At 35.7% G+C, this 25,764-nt stretch overlaps 1 protein-coding gene across 1 annotated transcript in view; it reads left to right on the top strand.

Moving 5' to 3' along the window:
- The first annotated feature begins 3,253 nt into the window (after positions 1 to 3,253).
- The window catches only part of EFCAB13 (EF-hand calcium binding domain 13), a 283,929-nt gene continuing 261,418 nt past the window's right edge, over positions 3,254 to 25,764 (top strand). Inside the window, exons 1-7 of the mRNA XM_036222608.1 lie at positions 3,254 to 6,992; positions 8,909 to 9,024; positions 11,949 to 12,106; positions 15,895 to 16,009; positions 18,119 to 18,246; positions 18,924 to 19,006; positions 21,257 to 21,400. Coding sequence (XP_036078501.1) covers positions 8,995 to 9,024; positions 11,949 to 12,106; positions 15,895 to 16,009; positions 18,119 to 18,246; positions 18,924 to 19,006; positions 21,257 to 21,400 — 658 coding nt within the window. The 5' untranslated portion in view covers positions 3,254 to 6,992; positions 8,909 to 8,994. The remainder of the gene's footprint in view (positions 6,993 to 8,908; positions 9,025 to 11,948; positions 12,107 to 15,894; positions 16,010 to 18,118; positions 18,247 to 18,923; positions 19,007 to 21,256; positions 21,401 to 25,764) is intronic.

Consider the following 25,764-nt stretch of genomic DNA (forward strand, 5'->3'; position numbering starts at 1 on the left):
ATGACTCATGCACAATTGGTATGATTCTTTGGAGAGGTCACAGTGATGGGTGTGTAAACGTCATTTGGTGGTCAATAGAAATACTTTGTTAAGAAGAAAATGTTGATGACTCTATGCTGGATTTTGCTTTTCCTGACTCTTAAAATCATCTATTGTGACAGAGGTTGCTAATTGTGTCCCCTCCCTCTGTTTTCCCCTTCTCACACAGTATTAGAGCTAATTTTTAGTTGGGCACATGACTGCCCAGAATAAATACAATGTTGCCAAGCCCCTCTTGCAGCTAGGGGTGCCATGCCCATCTCATAGACATGAGGTGTAAATGAAAGAGGTGCATACAACTTCCAGTAAGTGCCACTTAGGGAAGGAGCCTATCTTTGTTTTCTCCTTCCTTCTTTTTGCAGGCTGGTATGTAGAGATAACAGCTAGAATTTAAGCAGACATCATGAGTCAAAATGTGACTCATGGGATTGTATTAGTTATTTATTACTGCATAACAAATTACCCCACAATTTAGCAGTTTAAAACAACAAATATCTTACAATTTCTGTGGTCAGGAGGTCAGGAATGGCTTAGCTGGGTGGTTCTGGTTCAGAGCCTCTCATGATGTTGTATTCAAGATGTTGTCCAGGGCTGCAGTCAACTGAAAGCTCAGTGACGCTAGATGTTCCTCTTCCAAAGAGGTTTACTCACATGGCTGTTGGCAGGAGGCATCCGTTCCATTCTGGTTATTGGCAATAGGCTTAGTTCCTTACCACTTGGACATTACCATAGGACTGCTTGAGGGTTCTCATGGCATTTCAGCTGATTTCTTCCCAAGTAAGTAACCCATGAAAGAGTAAGGAAAAGCAGCAATGTCTTTTATGACTTAGTTTTGTGTCACATTATTACTTCTGCCACACTCTCATTATAAATAACTCACTAAATCCAGCCCACATTCAAGGGGAGGGGACTAGATGCCACTTCTTGAAGGGAGGAGCATTGTGGTAAACAGTCATTGCTTGTGCCTCTGCACCCCCACCCCCAAAGATATCCATGTCCCCAGAACCAGTGACTATGTTCCCTTACATGGAATAAAGAACTTTGCTGACGTAATTAGGATCTTGAGATAGAGTAATTATCATGAATTAGCTGGGTGGGCTTACTGTAATCATCAGTGTCATTATAAAAGGAAGGCAAGAGGGTCAGAGTGAGAGTAGCAAATATACTGGTGGAAGCAGGTCAGAGTGATGTGGCCATGAGTCGAGAAATGCGGCCTCTGGAAGCTGAAAAAGTAAGGAATGGATTATTCCCTAGAGCCTCCAGAAGGAATGTAGCCTTTGATTTTAGCCTTGTAAGTTCCAATTTGGACTCCTAACCTCCAGAAATGTAAGATAATAAATTGCTGTTTGAGCCCCGAGTTTGTGGTAATTTGTTACAGTAGCAATAGCAAACTAATACAAGTATCAAAGTATTTGTAGACATATTTGAAAACCACCACAGTCTACCCTCTGGCCACAAATTATTTATAGTTCTTCCACATGCAAAATACACTCACCCCTCCCAAGGTCCCAAAGTCTTATTCCATTACAGCATGAGCTCAAAGTTTGGAGTCTTACCCTTTAAATAGGTCCAGGGGCAGATGAGACTTCTTGGATATAATTCCTTATGTATAGCTACTCTAGTACACTACCTCTCAATCCGAAGTCATGTGAACTAAAGGAAAAAACCCGCATGCTCCCTTCCTACAATAATTAATGTAAAATAGTGTGGGACAAGCAGAATGACAGCTACATTCTTGTTCTAATAGGCAGAATATAGGAGGTACACAGAAGTCCTTGGTCCACAGCTTTATGAATACCTGGGTTGGATCCAATAATAGAGGTGACTATGAACAGGGTGGGGTTGGGGAGGTAAGGGGATGCAGGGCAGGATGTTTACAGCAATAAAAGACATGGTCTCAGACCTCAGATTACTTACAGGCTATGTTAGGGAGATACCCATATACATTATAAAAGTACTAAAGGATGCCAACATAGCAGGGTTAAAGATAAAAAGTAGTAACCATGAAGAAATTAACCATTGTCATATTTATTGAGCACTATACAGGCAATTTTTAATTATCACAATCCTGGAAGAATGTGAAAAAGTGAGGCTTAGAGACCATAAGTAATTTGCCTCATTGCATACAAGTAAATAGTTATGATTTGAGTTTGGACAGATCTGTCTCTAACGCCCATGCTATTCACCACAGTGTAAATAAAGGAGAGCTCAGATTGGATCAATGTGAACAAATTCACCGGTATGTTTGCAAAAAAAAAGGATACTTTAAATCGTGGGCTTTGGTGGGGGAAATATGCTCTTTGCTTGATAGAGTATCTACAACTTTAGCAAACCTTACAAGAGATTTCACCAAATTGGATTTACACAACCTTTTAGCGACATAATATCAGCGGAAAGCCAGGAAAAATCGCTTTGTATTTTCTTTTCCTAGCATCACTTCATCTGCAGGATACACAAAAAGAGAAGTTGATTTTCAAAAAAATCCCAAAGTATCTCTTCCAAAATTAAGCGTTAGTCCTCCAAAGGGCAGCCTGGAACGAATTTCAGCAAAGCAGTGGGACAAATGGCTTGGAGCTGCTGTCCGTTATTGAGCATAAGAAACCAAGAAGGATGGAACGTTTGAGAAGAGAGGGCGGGTGGTATTTAAAGGGTGGATAGAAGGTAATATCGAAATAGGGTGAGACTAGGGTGGGACAGCACACCAGAGAATGAACAGAGCTGCAGGAAGGATAGAGAGCAGGAACGGTGGAGGGCGAAATCGAGGCCAGGGCACAAGGCAGCAAGTGCGCGGAGAGGAGCCCGACCACTCGTGTCCAGGTCGCCGGGCCCCGGCTCCGTGAGGTGAGGTGAGGTCACAGGCCCTTATGAGGTGGGGCAGGAGGGCGCGGCCGCAACACTGTCCAGTCAGTGCGGAGGCGGCGGCGAGTTCAGCCGCTCCCCGCGGCCCCGGACGCCTGCGGGGCAGTGGTAGCAGCGGCGGCGGCCGCAGCTGCAGCCGGGATTCCGCCTCCACCCGGCAGGGGCCGCTCAGTGGGCGGGGCGTCGGACTTGGTCAGGTGACCGGGGGCGGGGCCTCGCTGCGTGGAAGCCCGGGAGGGCGGCGGGCGAGCGTCGTGCGGCGCGATGGGCTGGGAGGCAAGGACCGGCAGGACCGGCAGACCGCCGAGGAGCTGGGGCTTCGGGCGGTGAGGGAGGGGCGGGCAGCCTGGGGAGCCCCGAGGGGCCGATGGTACGACCCTCGGGATAGAGATGGGCAGGCGAGGCCCGCTGAGGCGAAGGGTAGGAAGAGCCTCTGAGGCTGAGGGAGGAGAGTGCACCAGGGTGCGAGGGACGAAGAACAGTTACAGAGATGGGCGAAGGTTCCAGAAAGGGCCGCGAGGTGACTTATAGCTGGAGGCCCAGGCGGACAGCCAAGGGACAGAGTGAGGGAAAAGAGGGCCGGGTCCCGTGGTCCCTCAGCCTTGGTGCTAGTTCTAGAAGGGTGGAGGTCGCTGCGCTCGGGAAGCGTCCCTGCTCCTTGGGCGTACTCTTAGACCTGTGATAGAGCACTCGTTTTCATCGGGCAGGTAGTTTCCTTGTTTACACGAAGTCATAATCTTCATAAGGGCAGTCTGTGGGAATCTCCAGGGCACAGGTTCTTGCATGAAGATGTTCACTCAATATTCATAAACGGAGATGATAATCGGGAGTGATAAATTTAATATTCGCAAGTTAAAGGCAGTAGATGCAGGGACGTTGTGTATGCAGTTGCTGTTGATGATGTTTGCAGGCAACCTAGCAAGGGAAGCGTGAATGAGTGAGTGGGGCGGAGTGTGAGGGCAGCGGTTGGAAAGGAAAGAGTAGAAAGTACTTGGTTAAGAGATGTCACCTGTCACAGGTTAGAAAGAAGCAGTGAATTTACTCAGTGGAGGTGGTGATCATTCACCAAGTGAGAAAGTGCCATGTGAGAAAGCACAATGTAAACAAAGCACTAAACAAAATCGAGTGTTAGAATGAACTTTTGGAATCAGATTCTCTTTACCTCAGCTCTGCCTCTTGGTTTACTAAGGAGCAGTAGGATTTAGTGGAACTATTTCTGGGTTTGGGAGTCAGAGACCTGAATTTGGTTACTGTTGTGTGCGTTGTGTGGGAAAATCACAATCTCTGTGTATCAGTTTCCTAATATATAATTAAGGGATTAGACTAGAAAGATTTCCAAGATTATTCTAGCTCTATAATAAATTCTGTGAGTTCATGTAAGAATAAACAGAATCTCCCCACACCTCCACTTTAACATATATTTATTAAATTACAAAACTTTGAAAATTCTATACTCAAGGATTGGAAAACCCTTTAGTAGTAATATGATAGCTTGATCTATGTAGGGAATGAATCAATCATGTTATTAAAAAAATACCTTCGATGTACCAGAGGGTTTTGAATTTCCTCACTTCTTTTTGGTATTTTGATGAATCGGATGGTGACAATCAAGATAAAAGGGAAAATGAGAAAGGAAGTGTGTGTTGGGGAGTGCAGTAGGCAGAATATATGGTACGGCTAGTGGTGGCTATTGTTCCCTCTTACTCTCCCAGTACCCCTGGGACCAGAGCGGCAATAGATGCCTTTTTTGGTTCTGATAGCTGCTTCCAAACTTGTCTTCTTCCCATTCTTAAAAACTCAGTTTTGTATGTCACATCATCAGATTATACCACCTACTACCGCTCCTTGTTGCAGTTTAATTTCAGCTCCTGGCTTTATGTCACTCCAACACTACTGTCACAATTCTTGTGATTAATATTTGCATGGATGATCCTTAAAATGCTCTGGTCTCTGTTCCTGCACTCCTCTACTACAATAATTTCACCTTTTCTCAGTCGCCTCCTCCCTTCATAGCTTCAATCTTGCATTATCAAGGACTTCAACTCCATTATCTCAATCAATATATCCCACTTTCCAACCATCACTTTCCTATCTTTTAGGCTCATTCCAACTCCAGCAATCCTTGGACCCCACCAAGATCTTGTCTTTAATTTTCACCCACCTACTCAGTTTGTTTCGTGGTCAATCATTAAAACCACTCCCTTGTATTCCTTCCCCCCATCTCCGCATTCCATCATCATCTTTTCAGTTCATTTTTCTTTCTTGTTTAAGTCATAACCTTAGAGTAAATCTAGATCTCTGCCTACTGAGTGCCAGCATTTTTGCATTGGACGGGGCTGGAGAAAAACAACTATACTTACTAGTTTTACTCTTAAATTTACAGTCACAAAACTCAAAGGCACTTGATGCTGCCCAGCAACCTTAACAGATTCCCCTGGGCTATTCTTCTACTCTCCTGTATGACTGTTTTATAATGATAAGTAGAGGACTTCCTCTCACTTCCCTTGCTTCCTGTTTCACTAAGAAAACAAAATCAGTGATGATTTCCATAAGCTCTCACAATCGCATCTATTCACCTATTTTATGTGTAATTATGCCCAATTATTCTACCTTATCTCTTATTTTTATGAGTATTGTTCTTAGCTAAGGCCAAACCATCCCCTTGTGCCCTAAATCTACACTGTGCTTTCTCCTACCTAGGAATATTGTTCCAGTAATTCTCCCCTTTTTTATGATCAATATTTGCTCCTCTACTAGATTATTTCTATCAACATATTAACATGCCTTTATTTTTCCCCATCTTAAACCCTAGTAACCCCATTTATTCCTCAGCTATTACTTCATGTCTCTTTCCCTTTATAGCATAACTCCTTGAAAGAGTCATCTCTTCTGGCTCTCTCCAGTTTCTCTCCAAGGACATTGTTTCCTTACCATACCACCCAAGTGGTTCTTCTTAGGATTGTTGGTGTCCTCCATTTTGCAAAATCTAATAAGTCATTCAGTACTCATCTTACCTGACCTAACAGCAGCGTTTGTCACAGTTGATCACTCATTCTTCTTTCGAAGTACTTTTTTTACACTTGGCTTTCAGGAACCCAGACCCACCTGATTTTTCTCCTTGTAGCGACCGGAGCGATCCTTTCAGAAAGGACTTTAGATCATGGCATCTCTCTGTCCAAAACTCTCCAGGTGCTTCCTATCTCCTCAGAATATGGGGGCCACACATGATTTAGGGGGCTGCACATGATCTGTCCTCTTTCCTTGACTTCTCTAATCTCCCCTCCTTTCCCCTTTGTTTTCTCTATTTCAGCTTCATGGGCCTTCCACTGTTCCTTGAACATTTAAGCTGCTTCTTGCTTCAGAGCCTTTTGTTTTTGCTTTTATCTCTGGCTGAAATGCTCTTCCCTAAGATATCCATGGGCTCTCTACTTTAATCCTTTCAGGTCTGTGTTCCCAAGTCTTTTTTTTCAGTCAAGTCTTCCTTGGCCATCCAACCTGTTTCCTGCATCTTTTCCCAATATCCTACTTTATATTCCTCTCCCTGCCTTACTTTTTTCCCCTTAGTGCTTATCACAGATAACTTACTACATATTTATCTCTCTATTTTATTGTCTCTTTCTCTGACTGGAATGTAAGCTCCACGAGGGCAGGATTTTTGTTGCTGCTGGTGTTCATTGCTATATCCCCAGAGCCTGGAAAGAAGCCTAGCACATAGTAAACATGCTATAAATACATATATGTTGAATTCATGGAGGGAGAGATGAATAGGTAGATAATTGGAGAAGAAGAATACAACTCTTCATTTCTCTTGGTTTGTCCTTGCAAGTTCACGTATATGTCATAAGAGTTGAGAAACAATTCTGTTGTCAGAGTTATGCCAAAGAAACTTCCTGTGCTGTTTTTTGTTTGTTTGTTTTTTTTTGTTGTTTTGTTTTAGATTGGAGAGGGTTATGTGGTATTTGATTTATCCAGCAGATTAAGACCTGCCAATTTTTTGATAATCAGATAAATAAATTATGAAACAGTTTTTTCCTTCAGGGTTTATTTAAATCGTGCTTACTCTGCTTAAGTACTTTGAAAACTTAAAACCCTTGGTGAGTAAGGTCTATAGGGAGGGTATTTATTCATTCATTCCTCTCTTTCTCTCTGCTTCCACTTTTCCTTCCTCCCTTCCTCCCTTCATTATGTGTACATAGCACTGTGCTTGGTACTGTGAGAAGTAATTAGAAAAATAATATAGTCCATTCGTTAGAAATTAAGGCTATGGTTGATATGAGTTATATATGTGATAAATAAAATTACAAAACAAATGATTAGCAGCACTTGAATAGTGAAGACAATAATAGTGAAAGCAGTAAGTACTATGCCAAATAGTTTAGAGGTAAAGCTTGAATTGGTTAGAGAAGATCTAGAAGAGGTTACATAGAGGGTTTACTGGAGAAACCTGTATAAGCCTTCTGATGTCTTCTGAGATGGGTATTTTTAATGTGGTTTTATTTTATTTTTAACATGTTTGAATTCCAGGAATGTTAGACATATCATATTCAACAATAATTACTACAACATATTTCAGAAATAGAAGGTCTTAAAGTACTGTCTATTAGAATATCGCTACTTGCAACTAACAATGTGATATAACTAGCAATGTAATAAACAGCTTATTAGAAATGGCTCAGAGATGAGTGAAAAAACACTGAAAATTTTGGTAATTTCTAAAATTAGTATGTGAAATTGGTTATCACATTTACATAATGTGGAAGCCTGGTTTAAAAGAGGCTAAAACATCTTTTGTTTGCAATAGTATTGTTTTAAGAGGCATTGTTGTATGGTGCTGAAGACTGTGGGCTCTTGAGGTAGGCTGCTTAAATTCATATTCTGACTCCACTATTTGTTGGCTGTGTAATCTTGGGCAACTTGATCTAAGTCTTAATGATGGAGGACAAAGCAAATTCCCCTAAGTTGGGGGAGACCAAGCTCTGCACTGAGAGAGAAGAGGGCTCTTGGCAAAGAGCATAAGGAAGAATTCAAACACACGCCAAAGTTAGAGGCAAAAGGAAGTCTATTAAAGATGGAGAAAAGCAAAGACTAGAGAAAGCAAAGACAAAAAGCCAAGGCAAGGGAAAGAGAGAGAGAGAGAGAGAGAGAGAGAGAGAGAGAGAGAGAGAGAGAGTGTGTGTGAGTGTGTGTGTGTGTGTGTGTGTGTGTGTGTGTGTGTGTTGGTGATCCAGTTTACTGGCATTTTCCTTATGATATGGACATACAGTTAGGAAGATAAGAGTATGTAGCGTGAAAAGGTAAGAATATATAGTGTTACCAGCCTTTAATCCATAGGCTTCAGTATGGTTTTTAGCCATAGAGAATTTATTTTGTGTAGGGTTCCACTTAAAGACTCTGTTTTTCCTGTTTTCCCTTCGGGGTGTGGGGAAATGGGTTGTTAGCAATCCCAGCAGAAATCTTCCTTTGTTCTGTAGGTTTCCTCATGGTCTGGCTGCAGGGCTGATCAGCTTATTGCAGTTTCTGAATATAGCTTGGTTTAACTTTTTAGTTCTCTTGCCTCCTCCCTACGTTATTTATGTTCTTCATCTCTAAAATGATAATTCCTTAAAGGATAGTTGTGGAGAATAAATGAAATAAATCATATCAAAGCATTATAATATCTGGTATACAGTAAGCATTTAATAACAGTGATTGTTGGTGTGTTAGTAGTTCTTTTCTGGGTTTATCTGAATCAATGAATGTAATGGGATCTCTCTACTTTTAATGCCATTTGAATTTAGATTTCTCTCCTTGTACTACAAAAGTTAAGGGAATGGATGATCTCCTGTGATATGATCTGTTAACCACTTTTTCTAGCTTTTATACACATTTCTGGGTTGGGGAATATCTCTTAGGCATCATGCCGTATGTATTACATTGAAGGGATAACCTCAGGTAGGTAAGTGTAATTAATTACTTAAATTTCCTAAACAGACATATGATTTCTTCTTTTTCTTTTCTTTCTTTTTGGCAGAAAATCCTTTTGTGCTATTGCTCATTTACACTTGTTCATCAAGGTCTTCAAGTCCTCAAGGGAAGAATTTACCTCTAAATAGAAAGATGGAAACTAAAGTGCATTTATTCTGCCAGGTATTTTTTCAAAATAGTTTCTAAAGATGCCTTCTCTTTAAAATAATAGTGTGTATTACCTCACATCCGTAATCAGTAAGCAGATTCATAGGGTAATATAATCATGGAATATTATTTAATAACTGACATGACTTTCGAACTCTTTTAGTGGACGTAAATTGAACTCTCATGCCAACAACCCCTGAAGTATCAAGATATCAGTGGTGTACGATAAGAGTATTTTCTGGAATAGGGATTGGGATAATTTTCAGGAGACCAGATGATGTTAAACTGCATGAGAGGCTGTAGATAATGTAATTAATTATGTTGGAGGCTAACCAAAAGGTAACATAAAAGATACCAAGTTTCTCTAGCCTTCTTATCTGTGATTCAGGGGATGTGCTTATCCATTGGCTAACTATGTTGGATAAACATATCTGGACTTAGTAAGGAGAAACTTTATTCATAAGATTTATTGCAAGGAAGGAAAGGGACTATTGAAATAGGAGGAGGGGGTACTATTGCAATACGGAGAATGCTGTGACCATAAGATCTCCAGCTATCTTAAGGGCTAGGCGAAAAGGGTTGTCTTTTACGGAAAGGAGTAAACAAGGCTAGAAAGAACTGAATATGGAGTAGTGGGATGAAAGAGTACCTTGATTGGATAAATAGATCAGAGAATATTTTACCATGAATCCAGCCTATTCTCCGAATGGTTGTATGCCAGTTTAGGCTGAGGTGGGCCAAAGTTCAGGGGTCTATAGGAGGGAGAGTAGGTTCACCAAAATTCAGTTTTTAAACACTTTATTTGAATTAATCAGTGGGGGGACACAACAGTTAAGTTAATCATTTATGATGCAAAGAAAGGGAATTTTGAAGGTCTGTGGTCTTGCCATAAGTAAGCAAAGAGGCATTCTTGAGTGGTTCTTTGCTGTAAGCCATTTTCTAGGATACAAAAGAAGATTCCTTTAATGTTCACTGTTTTTCGGGTGTACATGTCTCAGGTATAATATAACATTGTCAACTAAGAGTCCTAATCTTAAATTTATTCTTTTAATGGATCTGGAGCCACTGTATAAGACATATACTAATACTATAATCTACAAAACAGTTTCGGTTTCTTGCTAAGTAGTGAGATACATAATTCGTTGTATTTATAAATCTGTCCCATCTTTTTATACCTAGTATCTTGTTGATTATACCCTTATAAGCTGATTTTGAAGGTGAATTCTTAAAAATTAACAATATTAAAATATCATACCAGCTTATGTTCTTTAAGCTTTATGGTTTATGCTTCACAAATGATTCACCTTTAATCACAGAGTTTTAGAGATAGTTTTCTTCCTTTTCTCTTCTATGTCGTCAGTTTCTACCCACTATTTGACTGTTTATATTCATCTGGCCTTTGATAACAGGTTTTTGTGCACCACCCACCCCATATTTTTAAATCTCCTTCATCTTTTTTTCCTGGTTTCTATTTTGGGTCATTTTTCTCAACTTCTCTAGGAATCCTTTCATCATTGGTAACGAACATCTCATCAAGGCATCAAATCAGATTGCCTTTTTGAAACAAATTGTTAAAGATGTGCCTCTGTTGTAGGACAGATGTGTACAAATTCTAGAAGTCACTGAAATAGTTCCTTAATTACCATTTCACGTGGAAATTAAATTTTGTTGGTAATCTGCTTTATAAATTGCCTATATAATCTATTCAGGGGTTAAAAACAAACGCACCTTTGATCAACTAGTTACAGTCCAGTTGTTTTAAGCAGACAGATTTCAAGAGAGAATATTTCCAACTTCATTTCCTTCTTTTCTAAACATGTTTATTGCTCCTAGTTCTAGTTCCTTTTTTTGGGGGAGGGGGGAGTGTCTGTTTAGAAGCAATATAGCTTCTTCTTTTTTTCTTTGTAGGCTTTATTTTTAGAGCAGTTTTAGATTTACAGTGAAATTGAGTGGAAAGTACAGAGAGTTCCCATATACTCCCTACCTATATATATATACACAGCCTCTCCACTATTAATATCCTGCACCACATGGTACATTGGTTTGAATCGATGAACCTACATTTTTTTCCCCAAGTTTTGACAATTATGAATAAAGTTTCTGTAAACACCTGTGTGCGGGTTTTTGTGTAGACATATGTTTTTCAACTCCCTTGAGAAAATATCAAGAAGTGCGGTTGCTGTATTGTGTGGTAAGAGTATGTTTAGTTCTGTAAGAGACTTCTATATTGTCTTCCAAAGTGGCCGTACCATTTACATTCTCACAACAAAGAAAGCTTCACATCCTTGCCAACATTTGGCGTTGTCAGTGTTTTGGATTTTGGCCATTCTAATAGATGTTTAGTGGTATCTTGATGTTGTTTTAATTTGCAGTTCCTCAATGACATGATGTTGAGCCACTTTTCACATGTTTGTTTGCCATCTGCACATCTTTGGTGGTGTCAGTTAAGATCTATTGCCCCTTTTTTAATTGAGTTTTTTTTCTTGTTGAGTTTTAAGAGTTCTTTGTATAATTTTTGAATATACAAAATAAAAATACTTTGAATACAGTCATTTATCAGATATATCTTTTGCAAGTATTTTCTCCTAGTCTGTGGCTTTTCCTCTCATCCTATTGACAGTGTCTTTCACAGTGCAGAAGCTTTTAATGAAGTTAAGTTTAATGATGCTTTAAGAACTAGTTTTAATAACTAGGTACATTTATAAATGCTGTACATTTTATAGTTGCATAATGCACTGAGGGAAGTTAGAGACAATTAGAATAAATACCTAATCTGGACCAATGCACTAAGGGATAAACCTTTTTCAACAAAATTCCCTTTGGTGGCACCATTGTAGAGAGAATTTTGAACTATAATGAATGATTTAACCCAGAATGTCACGTACAATTTACATGTCCAAAGAGAACATGGCTGACTGTGGCTCTTGATTGTTCCCCAGGCAGAAGAAAATATCGATTTATCAGATGATGGCTGTAATTCTTTTGCAACTGACCTATCAAGACTTATTGACAGCAAGAAATACATCAAACATTCTAAAATGACAGATAAGAGAATTTCACCTAAAATTAGGGATTCAAGCCCAGAACACAAGAAAATGTAAGTTAAACTCTGAATTACTTAATTGAATTATAATTTTACAAGTTTGGGAGAGGATCATGCATATTAGTGGACATTCAGGAGTGTTGTTTCAGTTTCTAGAGATAGCCCTTCTTCACTTTTCTCACTTCTCTCACAGCCATGTAGAGGTCTACAAGCTATGATAGTTTCCAGTTACAATATAACAATTAACTGTATATCCATGTTTGTTTCTCCTTTTTTTTTGGAGAAAATTGTAATATATTTAAGTGTATATTATAATATATTTAATGCAGTGATTCATTGTGAAATGATTACTACCTTTGAGTTAATTAACATATCCATCACCTCACATATTTACTTTTCTTTTGGTGAGAATGCTTAAGTTCTACTCTCTTAGCAAATTTCAATTATACAATACAGCATTATCAAATGTAGCCACCTTGTTAAACATTAGATCTTCAGACCTTATTCAAAAGATGGTACCATTTTATCCTCTTTTCCCTATAACCCTTTCCCCTGCTCTCAGCCCCTGGCAACCATCATTCTATGAGTTTTTTTTTTTTTTTTTTTAAGATTCCCCATATTAGTGATATCCTACAGTAGGATATCAGTAGGAAAGTCAGTCACTTACCATAATGTCCTCAAGGGCCATTCATGTTGTGCAAATGGTAGAATTTCCTTCTTTCTCATGGCTGGATAGTATTCTATTGTGTATATATACTACATTTTCTTTAACCATTCATCTGTTTACAGATATTTAGATTTTTTCCATATCTTGGCTATTGTGAGTAATAGAATGAATATGGGAGTGCAGATATCTCCTAGAGATACTTGTTTTCATGTTCATATGATATATACCCAGAAGCGAATTATATAGCAGTTCTATTTTTAAGTTTTTGAGGAACCTTTATATGATTTTCCATAGTTGCATCAATTTACATTCCCACCAACAGTGCACAAGGGCTCCCTTTTCTCCATATTCTTTCCAATACTTGTTATCTCTTGTCTTCTTGATTATACTCATTCTAACAGGTGCAAGGTGATACCTCATTGTAGTTTTGATTCGCATTTCCCTGATGGCGAGTGATGTCAAACACCTTTTCGTGTACCTGTTGGCCATTTGTATATCTTCTTTGAAAAAAATGTCTATTCAGTTCCTTTATCCATTTTTAAATTGGGTTATTTTTTTTATTGAGTTATGAGTTCCTTATATATTTTAAATATTAACTCATTAGATATATGGGTTGTAAACATTTTCTTTCATTTCATAGGTTGCCTTTTCATTTTACTGATGGCTTCCTTTGCCATGCAGAAGCTTTTTAATTTGATGTAGTCCCACTTGTTTATTTTTGCTTTTGATGTCAAATCCAAAAAGTTATTACCAAGATCAATGTCAAAGAGCTTATCACCTGTATTTTCTTCTAGAAATTTTATGTTTTCTTTTTCACATTGCTTTGGCTCTTTGAGTTCTGTGGTTACATACAAATTTTAGTATTATTTGTTCTATTACTGTGAAAAATGCCATTGGAATTTGGATAGGGATTGCATTAAAATCCATAGGTCACTTTGGGTAGTAAGGACATTTTAACAATATTAATTCTTCTAATCCATGAACACAGAATGTCTTGTCATATATTTGTGTCTTCTGCAGTTTTTGGCATCAATATTTTATAGTTTGCAGTATACAGCTCTTTCACTTTCTTGGTTAAATTTATTGCTCAGTATTTTATTCCTTTTCATGCTATTGTAACTGGGATTATTTTCTCAATTTCTCTGTCAGTTTATTGTTAATGTATAGAAATGCAGCCGGTTTTTGTATATACTGATCTTGTGTCCTGCAACTTTACCGAATTTATTAGTTCTAATAATTTTTTGGTGGAGTCTTTAGGGTTTTCTATATGTAAGATAATGCCATCTGAAAATAATTTAATTTCTTCCTTTCTGATTTGGATGGATGCCTTTTATTTATTTTTCTTGCAAGAGTGGGCACTTTTGTCTTGTTACTGATCTTAAAGGAAAAACTTTTCAGCTTTTCACCATTTGGAATAATGTTAGCTCCAGTCTTGTTATGTATGGCCTTTTTTATGTTAAGATATGTTCCTTATATACCCACTTTGTTGAGAGTTTTTATCATGAAAGGATGCGATTTGTGTCAAATGCTTTTTCTATTGAGATGATCATATGATTTTTGTCCTTAATTTTATTAATGCGATTATGTTAGGAAAAACCTCAGTTCTCCTATGCTTCTCCTTTACTCCCATAATACTACCACACTTACAACACTTCTGACACCAGATGTGTAGGTTTCCCCATACCAAGCAATCCTTTGTCACTGGCAGGTGTCTTACAATTTAACTCAATTCTGACACTGTCTACCTGGAAATACCATCAGATCTCACAGGTTAAAAGCTCAGTCTCACAAGACTGCCCCTACCCCACTTCAGATGTTAATCACAAGACCAGGTTGTCACCTGTGCTTCAGACTGGTGGGCTATGTATCAGAGGTTTCCATAAGCCCCTCTTCAGGCTCAATTAATTTGCTAGAGCAGCTTACAAAACTCAGAAAAACAGTTATTTATGTTTAACAGTTTATTAAAGGATATGGTAAAGGATACAGATCAACAGCCAGAAGAGATACATAGGGAGAGATCTGAGAGAGTACTGAGTACAGGAGCTTTTTGTTCCTGTGGAGTTGGGGTGCATCACCCTTCCAGAATGTAGATGTGTTCACCAACTTAGAAGCACTCCAGAGAGGAGAGAGGGTCTGGAATAAAATTAATAACTAGTCATGCCTGCATGAGAAAGCCTCCATAAAAATCCAAATATTGTGGGGTTCAGAATTCAATATAGTCATTGTCCTATGTATTGCCTAAGTCCTTGCAGAGCTGGTTACTCTAAAGTAAAAGAACCTTTTCTGCTAAAGAACTTAAAGTTTTTCATACAAGGAAGAATAAGTATTTCAAGCCTATGGAGATTTGCCATAGTGATTCTCAAAGTTGTCCGCGTGTTAGAATCACCTGGATATATATTAAAAATTCCAGATATCAGCCCACTCTCCAAAATAATTAAATTACAATTTGGGAGAATGGGACACAGGTATCAGTATTTTTCAAAAATTTCTGGTGATTACAATATGCAGACAAGTTAAGGATCTAATCTCTCTCCCAAGAGAATAAAAAAATTTTAGGGTTGTTTTTGAAATTTAGGTATACCCTGGATTACTTGAAGCAAAGTATGCACATTCTAAGAAATCTTCTCTTTCAAATTTAATTCAGGCTTACTGTACTCATCTCATTGGAATGTTTGTGTTTTAAAGCTCTTGACAGTCCAATAAGAGGAGGGAAAGAAGCAGAATGAAGAGTAAATTAAGTCATAAGAAAGCAGGATAATTATTAAAAAGCAGTTCAACGTCTAGTACCCAGACTTTAGTCTTAAAGGACCATTTCTTGTTAAAAGCAATCATTTCCTTGGAGAAATGGCTAATTGCAGGTCTGGGAAAGGAAGTGTATAGTGTTTTAATTTTTTTAAGAGTAAAAACACCTTGTAGGAATACATATTAAAATTTTTACACATGAAATGTACTGGAATTTGTCTTGAAATAATAAAGTATGGGAGCAGGTATAGGGATATAGATGAAATAGGATTGTCCATTATTGAAGCTGTGTGGGTGATGGGCACATGGGGAGATCATCATGTATTCTATCTACTTTTATGTATGTTTGAAAATTTCCATAAATAAAATATAAAAGAAGAAAAAGCAAGAAAAAAAGTAATTCATGAATTATTTCAATTTTCTGTGCAATTAGGTGTGAAACGTCAGTATTTCTATTTGGGGAAGAGAAATCTTCTGGTTTTTCAGGAGGAAAGAAAGTCAAGAGAAAGAAAACTTTACAAGTACAATTGCATACTGAAAGAGCTGAGGTAAATAAATATCTGGAAATATTTTACTTTTGAATGTAGCCTTAGCCTTCAGACATTTCATTACAAATTAGTCTGAAGATTGAATTGTCTCAATCTTAAATATTATTTTTTCTTCCTCCACTTTCCCTTGTTCTCGTTTCTCCTCCCCTTTCTCCTCTTCCTCCTTAAAAAAAAAAAAAAAGATAGAACAAGGAATCCTTTCAGAAGAATATGAAATTTTTTCCCTTTTTTCCCTTCATTAGACTAGTATTTTTATTACTATTCTCCCTGTTAAATATTTGCTGTTATAGTGATGACTCTAGGCATTCCTTGGCTTGTGGCAGCATAACTTCAGTCTTGCTCTTCATATGACTTTCTTCCTGTGTCTATATCTCAGATATCCCTGTACTTTTCTCTTATGAGCATATCATTATGTATCTCATCTTTAGATCCTTCACTGGATTACATCTGCAAAGGCCTTTTCTCCCAGTAAGGTCACATTCACATGTTTCAAGATTAGGATATCTTTTTGTGGAGCCACCATTAACCTACTACATTCACTATATGTTTACTTAGATATAGATTTATTTTTATTTCTCTGTCTTGATTATTTGTTGTATCTCCTGAATCTGAGAATACATGTGCCTTTCTTCAGTTCTGGAAAATATTAATTCATTATCTTTTAAAATATTTCCTCACAATCTCTTTATTCTGTTCTTCTGGATCTTCTTTTAGATGTATATTAGACCTTATCATTCTGTCCTCTATGTTCTTTAACATTGCTTCATATTTTTCATCTATTTCTCTCTATTTTGTTCTGGGTAATTTCTCCCATATACTTTATAGTTTTTTTTTTTCTCCAGCTGAATCTAATCTGTAGCTTAATCTGTCCATTGATAATTTAATTTCAGTGCTTATATTTTTTTCTTACAGAAGTTTTCTTTGGTTCTTCTTAAAATCTGCCTGATGTCACATTCTTTGCTCATGTTCTGTAGTTGTTTCAAGGTTGATATCTCATAAATTAATATATGAAGTCCAAAATCTTCTATTTGCTGTTTTGTTTGAATCTCACGTATATTAACTTGTGTCCTTGGGTGCTTTATATTTTTTCTTCATTCTTTTGTATATAATTAATTTAAATTTGTGAGAATCTAGATTTAGAGTAGCCTCCTCCAGGAGAATTTGAATTTGCTTCTGCCATGCACTTCAGAGGTCTTACAAATAATGACACCACTTTAAATGAATTTCTTGGTTTCTCTTTACCTGGCTCATATACTTGGTAGAGATTTGAATTCTAAATTCTTATGTGGATAGAGGTATGACTGTAACTAATCCAGAGGCGTACTTTTTCTTCTCTCTCTTTTCTTTCTCCCTGCAACCTGGAGCTGAGCATACTCCTATTGGGGAATAAATTTTTTTTTTAATAGCTTACTCTTGCTGAAAACATTGCCCTTTAAAGATTTGGGCTGTATCTGGGTTCTCGGTACCAATTCCTATCAATTTTGTATGGCTTGGGTGTCATCTCTCTACATCCTGCATGGTCTTTAAAAGTCAAGGCTCTAGGCTCTGTATAAAATTGAAGACATCTATAATTACAGGCCTCATTTTCTAAAGTGATACTTTTCTCTCTTGCCAGTTGCCACTTTTGGATCATGTTATACATATAATGTTAATTTTTACTAATATCTGTGCGAATTTTCTCAATCATAAGGGTAATTTAAAGCAAAATTACCTGTGTTATTTGAATAGCTGTTGGTTCTCCACATTATTTTCCTCATTAGGCTGAGCCTGTATATGTAGCCTACCATTTGGTGGTCTTATCTTCTCTATACTATAGATTTGCCCTGCTTTGTAAAATCCATTTCTGTAAATTGATTATTAAATACAATATTAGGAGATTATTAGTTGCATACTTAAGAAAGATATGGCTTTGCAAAAGAATATTGCATAGTCGATTTAAAATTTTAGTATATATAAACTGTAATTTATTACAAGAAGCAATTTTACATCAAAAGCATAGCTAAGCAAGGAGCCTATGTATGATTAATTATCTTTTAAGAGGTTTATTGTCCAAGACTGTGGTTTACCCAATGTGATCTCTGGCACCAACATTCTTGCATTTGGGTCTAGATTGCCTGTTCCTCTGCGATGCCATCAAAGAAGATGATTAGGAAAGAAAAGTCTTTATACAAGTCGTCGAATCAATACAACATTCACAAGACTTTATCACCCCTTTGTACATCTTCTTCAATTGTTTGGTATTTAAATCATCGTATTATATTCCTTAAATGTTGGATTCAGATTTGGGATTTTCTCTATGGAGTCATCTATTCCTTCCTGTATAGATTATGCTAAATAGTTTGTGCAAACAAAGAGACTGTTCTTAGGAAGGACATGTGGCCCTTAGAGCACTGTCTGTGGAATTTAAATTCTTGATGTTGAGGCCTAATTGAACTCACATGCTAGCTTAGGCTCTTTTACAATTAACTTTATATTTCTGGGCCTCAGTCTCCACTTGTGTAAGAGTCGTGCAACAGTAACATTCTATGATTTCAGTTATTTATATGTTACGGAATTAGATGAATCATCTTTTCAAGATGTTTTTACTGACAGGTTTATGAGATCTGGGATTCTTTGGCTGTTAAAAGATATACTTATTTACCTTCTGTAAAATTTGCTGTGACTTGAATTAAGAGTAGGAAGAATTAGACCACAGCCAGAGGATAGTGGATTATGAGCACTACTTACGACTAAGGTAAATTACACTCCAAAGAGAAATATCTAAAAGAAACAAAGAGTTCTGGGGTAAAGAATGTGGAATTCACTATCACTTGGATAGTTATTGGGCTACTGATTTTCTAATATTTTAATAGGAAAATGGCATAACTATTTTGTGTATTTTTGCTACTTTCTAATGTGGCTTTTTCTTTGACAGGAAAAAAGAAATGCTTCCTAACTTCAACCAGACACTATATGATGAAGTACCACGAGGATATGTGTACTCAGAAGAATTAAGTGGTAATTATTGGCTCTAGAATTTTTTGTATAAGTTTCCTGATTGTGTGCTGTTTAGAAATTGTTTCATTACCTAGTATCTTTTTCTTTACTTCTCAAGGCTTATCATATCAGCTAATATTACATGATGTGGTACATGCTGCATTTTGTGAACAAGCATAAATAGATAGCTTAATTCATAAATATCTTTTGTTGATTGGTAAGATAAGTAAAATATAACATACATTATTCTAGTTCAAAATTTTTTGTATAAAGTCTGGATATTATATACAATGAATAAATTAGTAAGCACCAAAGTCACCGATTCTACTGGAATTAAGTTCTTGGTACCTTAATATTAAAATTCTTAGTACCCTTCACTTCTTGACACTGAGCTCTCCATATCTTGGGTCTTTCTTTTATATTTATGAAGTAATTTGGCATATATTTTCTCTCTACCTTAACTCTGATCATCATATTAGGTAGTTTTATTGAGGTATATTTGTCGTATAGCTTTGTATAAGTTTAACATGTATGGCATAATGATTTGACTTTCGTATATTGTCAAATGATGACCATGATATGTTTAGTTAATGTCCATCATCTCATACAGATACAAAAAAGAAAAAAAATTTTTCCATGTGATGAGAACTCTTAGGGTCTACTCTCTTAACTTTAAGATATACCATACAGCCATGTTTACTATAGTCATATTGTACATTATATCCTCAGTACTTATTTATTTTATAACTGGAAGTTTACACCTTTGGACCACCTTTATCTGATTTTTCTATCCAATTCACCCACTCTCCACCTTTGGTAGCCACAAATCTGATCTCATTTTCTATTTTTTTTAGATTCCACAAATAAATGAGATCGTACAGTATTTGTCTTTGTCTGACTTATTTCACTTATAATGCTCTCAAGGTCTGTCAGTGTTGTCACAAATGGCAGGATTTCCTTTGTTTTTATGGCTGAATAATATTTGGTTATACATATATATACATAGATATATATGTATATAAACATTTTATTCATCTGTAGATGGACACTTAGGTTGCGGCTACGTCAATTTGCGTTTTCACAACAGTGCGCAGGTTCCTTTTTTCTCTACATTCTTGCCAATTCTTGTTATTTTTTGTCTTTTTGATAATAGCCATTCTAATAGGTGTGAGGTGATACTTCATTGTGGTTTTGACTTGCATTTCTGTGATGATGAGTGATGTTGAGCACCTTTTCATGTACCCATTGACTGTTCATGTATCTTCTTTGGAAGATTGTCTATTCAGGTCCTCTGCCTATTTTTTAACTGAATAATAATAATAATAAAATTAGTAATAATATAATACCAACAATATAATAATAATATTATATATTATTATTAATATATTTTATATATTATTATTATTGCTATTTAGTTATATGAGTTCTTTATATATTTTGGATGATTTGCAAATATATTTTCCCATTCTATACAATATCTTCTTATTTTGTTGATCATTTCTTTTTCTGTGCAGAAGCTTTTCAGTTTGATGTAGTCCCAGTTGTTTATTTTTAATTTTGTTGCTTGTGCTTTAGGTGTCATATCCAAAAAATCATTGCCAAGACCCATGTCAAGGAGCTTTATTCCTGTGTTCTCTTCTAGAAATTTTATGATTTATAGTCATACATTCAAGTCTTTAATTCATTTTGAGTTAATTTTTGTGATTGGTGTAAGATAAGGGTTTAGTTTCTTTTACATGTGAATATTCAATTTTCCCAGTACCATTTATTGAAGAGACTGTTTTTTTTTTTCCATGAGTATGCTTAGTTCCTTTTTTCCATGAGTATGCTTAGTTCCTTTGACAAATATATACCATGAGTTTATTTTTTGGGCTCCCTATTTTGTTCCATTGGTCTATGTGTCTGTTTTAATGCAAGTACCATACCATCTTGATTACATAGTTTTATAATACAACTTGAAGTCAGGAAATGTGGTTCCTGCCACTTTTTAGTTTTTTTTCTTTTTCCTCAGGATTGCTTTCCTGACAGTCTCTAAGAGTTCTTTAAGAAACTCATGGACTTAGAGGTCACTGACTCCAGGCATACCTAAATAAGTCGCAAGATTGATTTTAAAGCAGAGAATTGGAACACAAAGATTTGTGCCTGTTCTCTTAATGATCATTGTGGTTATTTTTCCTTCGAGAGAGGGTGGGGGAATACAGATAGTTATTCCTTTGAATTAACTGTTTTGTTTGTTTGTTTGTGTTGTATTGTGTGTGTATGTGTGTTCAGCACTTCAAAAAGCCTGTACAATTTTTAGTAAAATTCGAGGTGGTAAGATTTTTGTGAATGATCTTCCAATGATCCATCGTTTATTGAAGATTTCCATAAGTGATTCAGCAATGAGAAATGCACTAAAGACTATTAATATTGATGGTAAGTTTTGTGTTTTCATTATTAGTTTAATGGTCTACAAACATGGATATGTTATATGTTGGTCAGATTAATTACAAATTATGGAAAAGCTAAGCTTTAAAATATGTTTTAAAAACACCTCTTTTTTTGCACATTTACAATAATGATATTAAAATTGGGCCTTAAGTACACATAATTGGATTGATTACTAGATTGGATTCTCACCAACATTTGATATTTTTAGACTTTTAATTTTTGATAATTGCATGAGTGTGTAATGGTTTGAATTAGGGAAAATTTCTTAAGGCAAAGATTTTTGAGTAGAAAAGAAGAGATTAATATATTTCATATATTTAACTATATTAAAATCAAGAAATTTTATTTCTTAAAAAGACACCTTAAAGTAAAAAACAAGTTACAAACTTGGAGATATTTGCAGTTCACACAACTACAAAGGATTGGTTTTCAGAATGTATAAAGAACTCATACATATCAGTAACAAACAATGGCATAGGAAAATGAGTAAGACACATGGACAAGTATTTCCTATAAAAGATAACATATATAGCCAATAATTATATGAAAATATCTTCTATATCACCAGTGTTCAAGGAAATGCAAATCAAAATCCTATTAATTACATTTTTATAAAGTTTATTTTAATTAATTCCAAATATAATTACATTTTAAAACACGTATAAAAATAATTACTCTTTTGCAGTCAATGTTCAATACTTTAATCAAAGAAGTAGATAATAGAGAGCTCATTACATCTACAGACCATTCCAAGCTTGATGAGGAGGAGAGACAAGTTTAGAATAAAAATGATATAAATAAAATATAAGAATAAATTTAGTACACCTGAATGCAAAGCAATACTCTAAGGTTGAAAGCATCAAGATTCTCAAATATAAGATGTGAATTTATTATAAAAAATTTGCAGATGGAAAATTCTAGAAGTCAAAATGGACCACCAATAGAATGTTACTAAATAATCTGGTAATAATTTGCAAGTTGAAATAGTGTACATGTATCTATCTGTCCATCTATCTAAGTCACTCAAACAGTTTTTGAGCCTCTGTATGTGACAGCTTTCTGAGGTATTAAAAATAAATTAATAAATGTAACCCTAACTTTTAAAAAGCTTAAGAAACAATTCTATTTTTTTCTGACGTTATTTTTTGGAGATTTATATTAAAACAATTCTCCAAAGTGGAAATAACTTTATTCTCTGAAAGCACAGAAGAATATAAAAAGTCAAAATCGTGTGTAATCCTATTGCTCAGAGCCAAACTTTGATATTTTTAGATATTTTTCTAAGATTTTCCCAACATATATGTATAAAGGTATGTATGTGTGCATAATTGTGATGTATACACATGCATAAACAAATTTTAAAAACATACATAAACTCATACGCATACACTATTGTTACTTTTTTCTATTAGATGGTAGTCAGCTTCTTTGTAAATATAAATCCATACTGCCTTTGTGACTGTGAGTTATTCTATGGAACAGATTAAAAGACAAATTAAATAACAAACAAATTAAAAAGTACACTGTATAAACAATAACATAGAAATGTAGGTTACTTCTAATATTTTTGCTGTTTTAAACAATGCTTTCTCTCTTTCTAGCTCTCATCAGACAAAGATAGATAACTAAAACTGAAATTTTTAGGTCAAAGAATGTGAACTTTTAAGACTTTAAAATTATATTGTTATTAGAAATTCAAAACAATAAAACTTTAGAACTTTGTATATTCAGGACTTTAGAGTTTGTCTCTTCCAATCACTTGGATTTACTGCTGGGGAAACTAATGAATAAAAAGGTGAAGGGTATATTCAAAACCTATACAACCAGTTTTAGATGACTTATGTTAAACTTTTGTTCATTAATTTTTACACTGAAAATAATGTAGGCTGATTTTGAAAATCTTGGCAATAAATGTAAATACAAGAAAATGTTCAATAATTGAACATGAAACATGTCTTATAGAGAAGATTTTTTGTTTGTTTTAAATTAGTATTTTTCTCTTAAAGAAGTTTATAGATTACAAAATGAAAATTATCTCTTCACCCCAACTTTTCTTTATAATATCTGCTGGTAAACACCATTAATAATTTATTGCATATCCTTCCTAGCCTTTTGTTTTATACATATGTATAAAAATTTTAGTCGAGTTTATATTGATTAATGGTAAAGTTACCTCTAAAATTTTTGCTATTATAAAAAATCCTTGTCTAGCAATTCTTTTTTTTTTTTAAATTAAGTTTATTTGAGTAACATTGATTAATACAATCATATAATTTTCAGGTGTACATTATCATTTGACATCTGTATATTCTATTGTATGTTCACCACCCAAAGTCCAGTTTCCTTTAGCCACTATCTATTTGATCCCCTTTACCCACTTCGCCCTCCCCCTATCCCCCTAAATTTGACCTCCTTTACCCCATCTACCTCCTCCTCCCCCACCTCACTAGTAACCACTACCCTATAGTCCTCTGGTAACCACTAGTCTATAGTTCATGTCCACGAGTCTCTGTTTGTCCTGCTCATTTGTTGCTTTTAAGTTTATATCCCACATATAAGTGGTATCATGCGATTTTCAACTTTTTCTGTCTAGCTTATTTAGCTTAGCATGATTATCTCGAGGTCCATCCATTTTGTTGCAAATGGCAGTATTTTATCTCTTCTTATGGCTGAGTAATATTCCATCGTACATATGTACCACACCTTCTTTAGCCATTCATCTATAGTAGGACACTTCAGTTACTTCCATGTCCTGGCCATTGTGAATAATGCTGTGCAAATATCTTTTCAGATATGAGTTTTCAAGTCTTTGGGGTAAATACCCAGTAGAGGGATTGCTGGATCATATGGTAGATCAATTCTTAGTTTTCTGAGGAATCTCCATACTGTTTTCCATAGTGGCTGTACCAATTTGCAGTCCCACCAGCAGTGTATGAGGGTTCTTTTTTCTCTGCGTCCTCTCCAACATTCATTGTTACTTGTCCTGTTGATTATAGTTCTTCTAACAGGTGTGAGATGGTATTTCATTGTGGTTTCAATTTGCATTTCCCTAATAGCTAGTTATGTTGAGCATCTTTTCATATATTTGTTGGCCATTCGTATGTCCTCTGGGGAGAAGTGTCTGTTCAGGTGCTCTGCCCATTTTTGATTGGATCATTTGTTTTTTTTGTTGTTGTTGTTACTGAGTCATATGAATTCCATATATATTTTGGATATTAGGGCCTTTTCAGAGGTATTGCTTGCAAATATTTTTTCCCATTTGGATGGTTTTGTCTTTACCTTGTTGACGATTTCTTTTGCTGAGCAGAAGCTTTTTAGTTTGATGTGGTCCCATTCATTTATATTTGCTTTTACTTCCTTTGCCTTTGAGGTCAAATTCATAAAATCCTCTTTAAGTCCAAGGTTCTTGAGTTTAGTTCCTATGTTTTCTTCTATGCATTTTATTGTTTCAGGTCTTATATTCAGGTCCTTAATCCATTTTGAGTTAATTTTACTGTCCTTCAATTCTTGCAAATTTGTATAAATATTTTATAGGATAGATTTCTAGAAATGAAAAAGCTAAGTCAAAGGATATGCACATATCTATAGGTAATGGTTTATCACAAATTATGTTTTTTTCCTACTGTATTGATAGACTTGACTAATAAAAATTACATGTATTTAAGGTATGCAATGTGATGATTTGATATACATATAATACATTATGAAAGAATTACCACAATTAAACTAAGTAACACACCCATCATCTCACAGTTACCATTTTTTTGTGTGGTAAGAACACGTAAGAACTATTCTCTTAGCAAATTTCAATACAGTATTATTAACTGTAGTCCTCAGGCTGTACATTAAATTCTCAAAACTTTTTAATCTTATGCATAAAGTTTGTATCCTTTGACCAACATCTCCCCATTTCCTCTTCCCCCCAACCCCCAGCCGCTGGCAACCATCATTTTACTCTCTGCTCCTATCAGTTCAGCTTTTTTAGATTCTGGATGTAAGTGAGATCATACAGTATGTGTCTTTCTGTTTCTGGACTATTTCACTTAGCATAATGTCCTCCAGATTCATCCATACAGTTGTAAATGATGGGCTCTCCTTTTTCATGGCTGAATAATATTCCAGGGTGTGTTTTCATGTATATTATATTTTCTTTATTCATCCGGGCACTTAGGTTGCTTCCATATCTTGGCTATTAGCTATTGTGAATAATGTGCAATGAACTGGGGAGTGCAGATATATCTTTGAATTTGTGCTTTTATTTCCTTTGGATGTAATCCCAAAAGTGAAATTACTGGATAATAGGGTAGATATATTTAATTTTTTGAGGAACCTCCATACTATTTTCCATA

Source organism: Rousettus aegyptiacus, unplaced genomic scaffold (genome assembly GCF_014176215.1).
Source record: "Rousettus aegyptiacus isolate mRouAeg1 unplaced genomic scaffold, mRouAeg1.p scaffold_m13_p_6, whole genome shotgun sequence".
NCBI classification, from domain to species: Eukaryota; Metazoa; Chordata; class Mammalia; order Chiroptera; family Pteropodidae; genus Rousettus; species Rousettus aegyptiacus.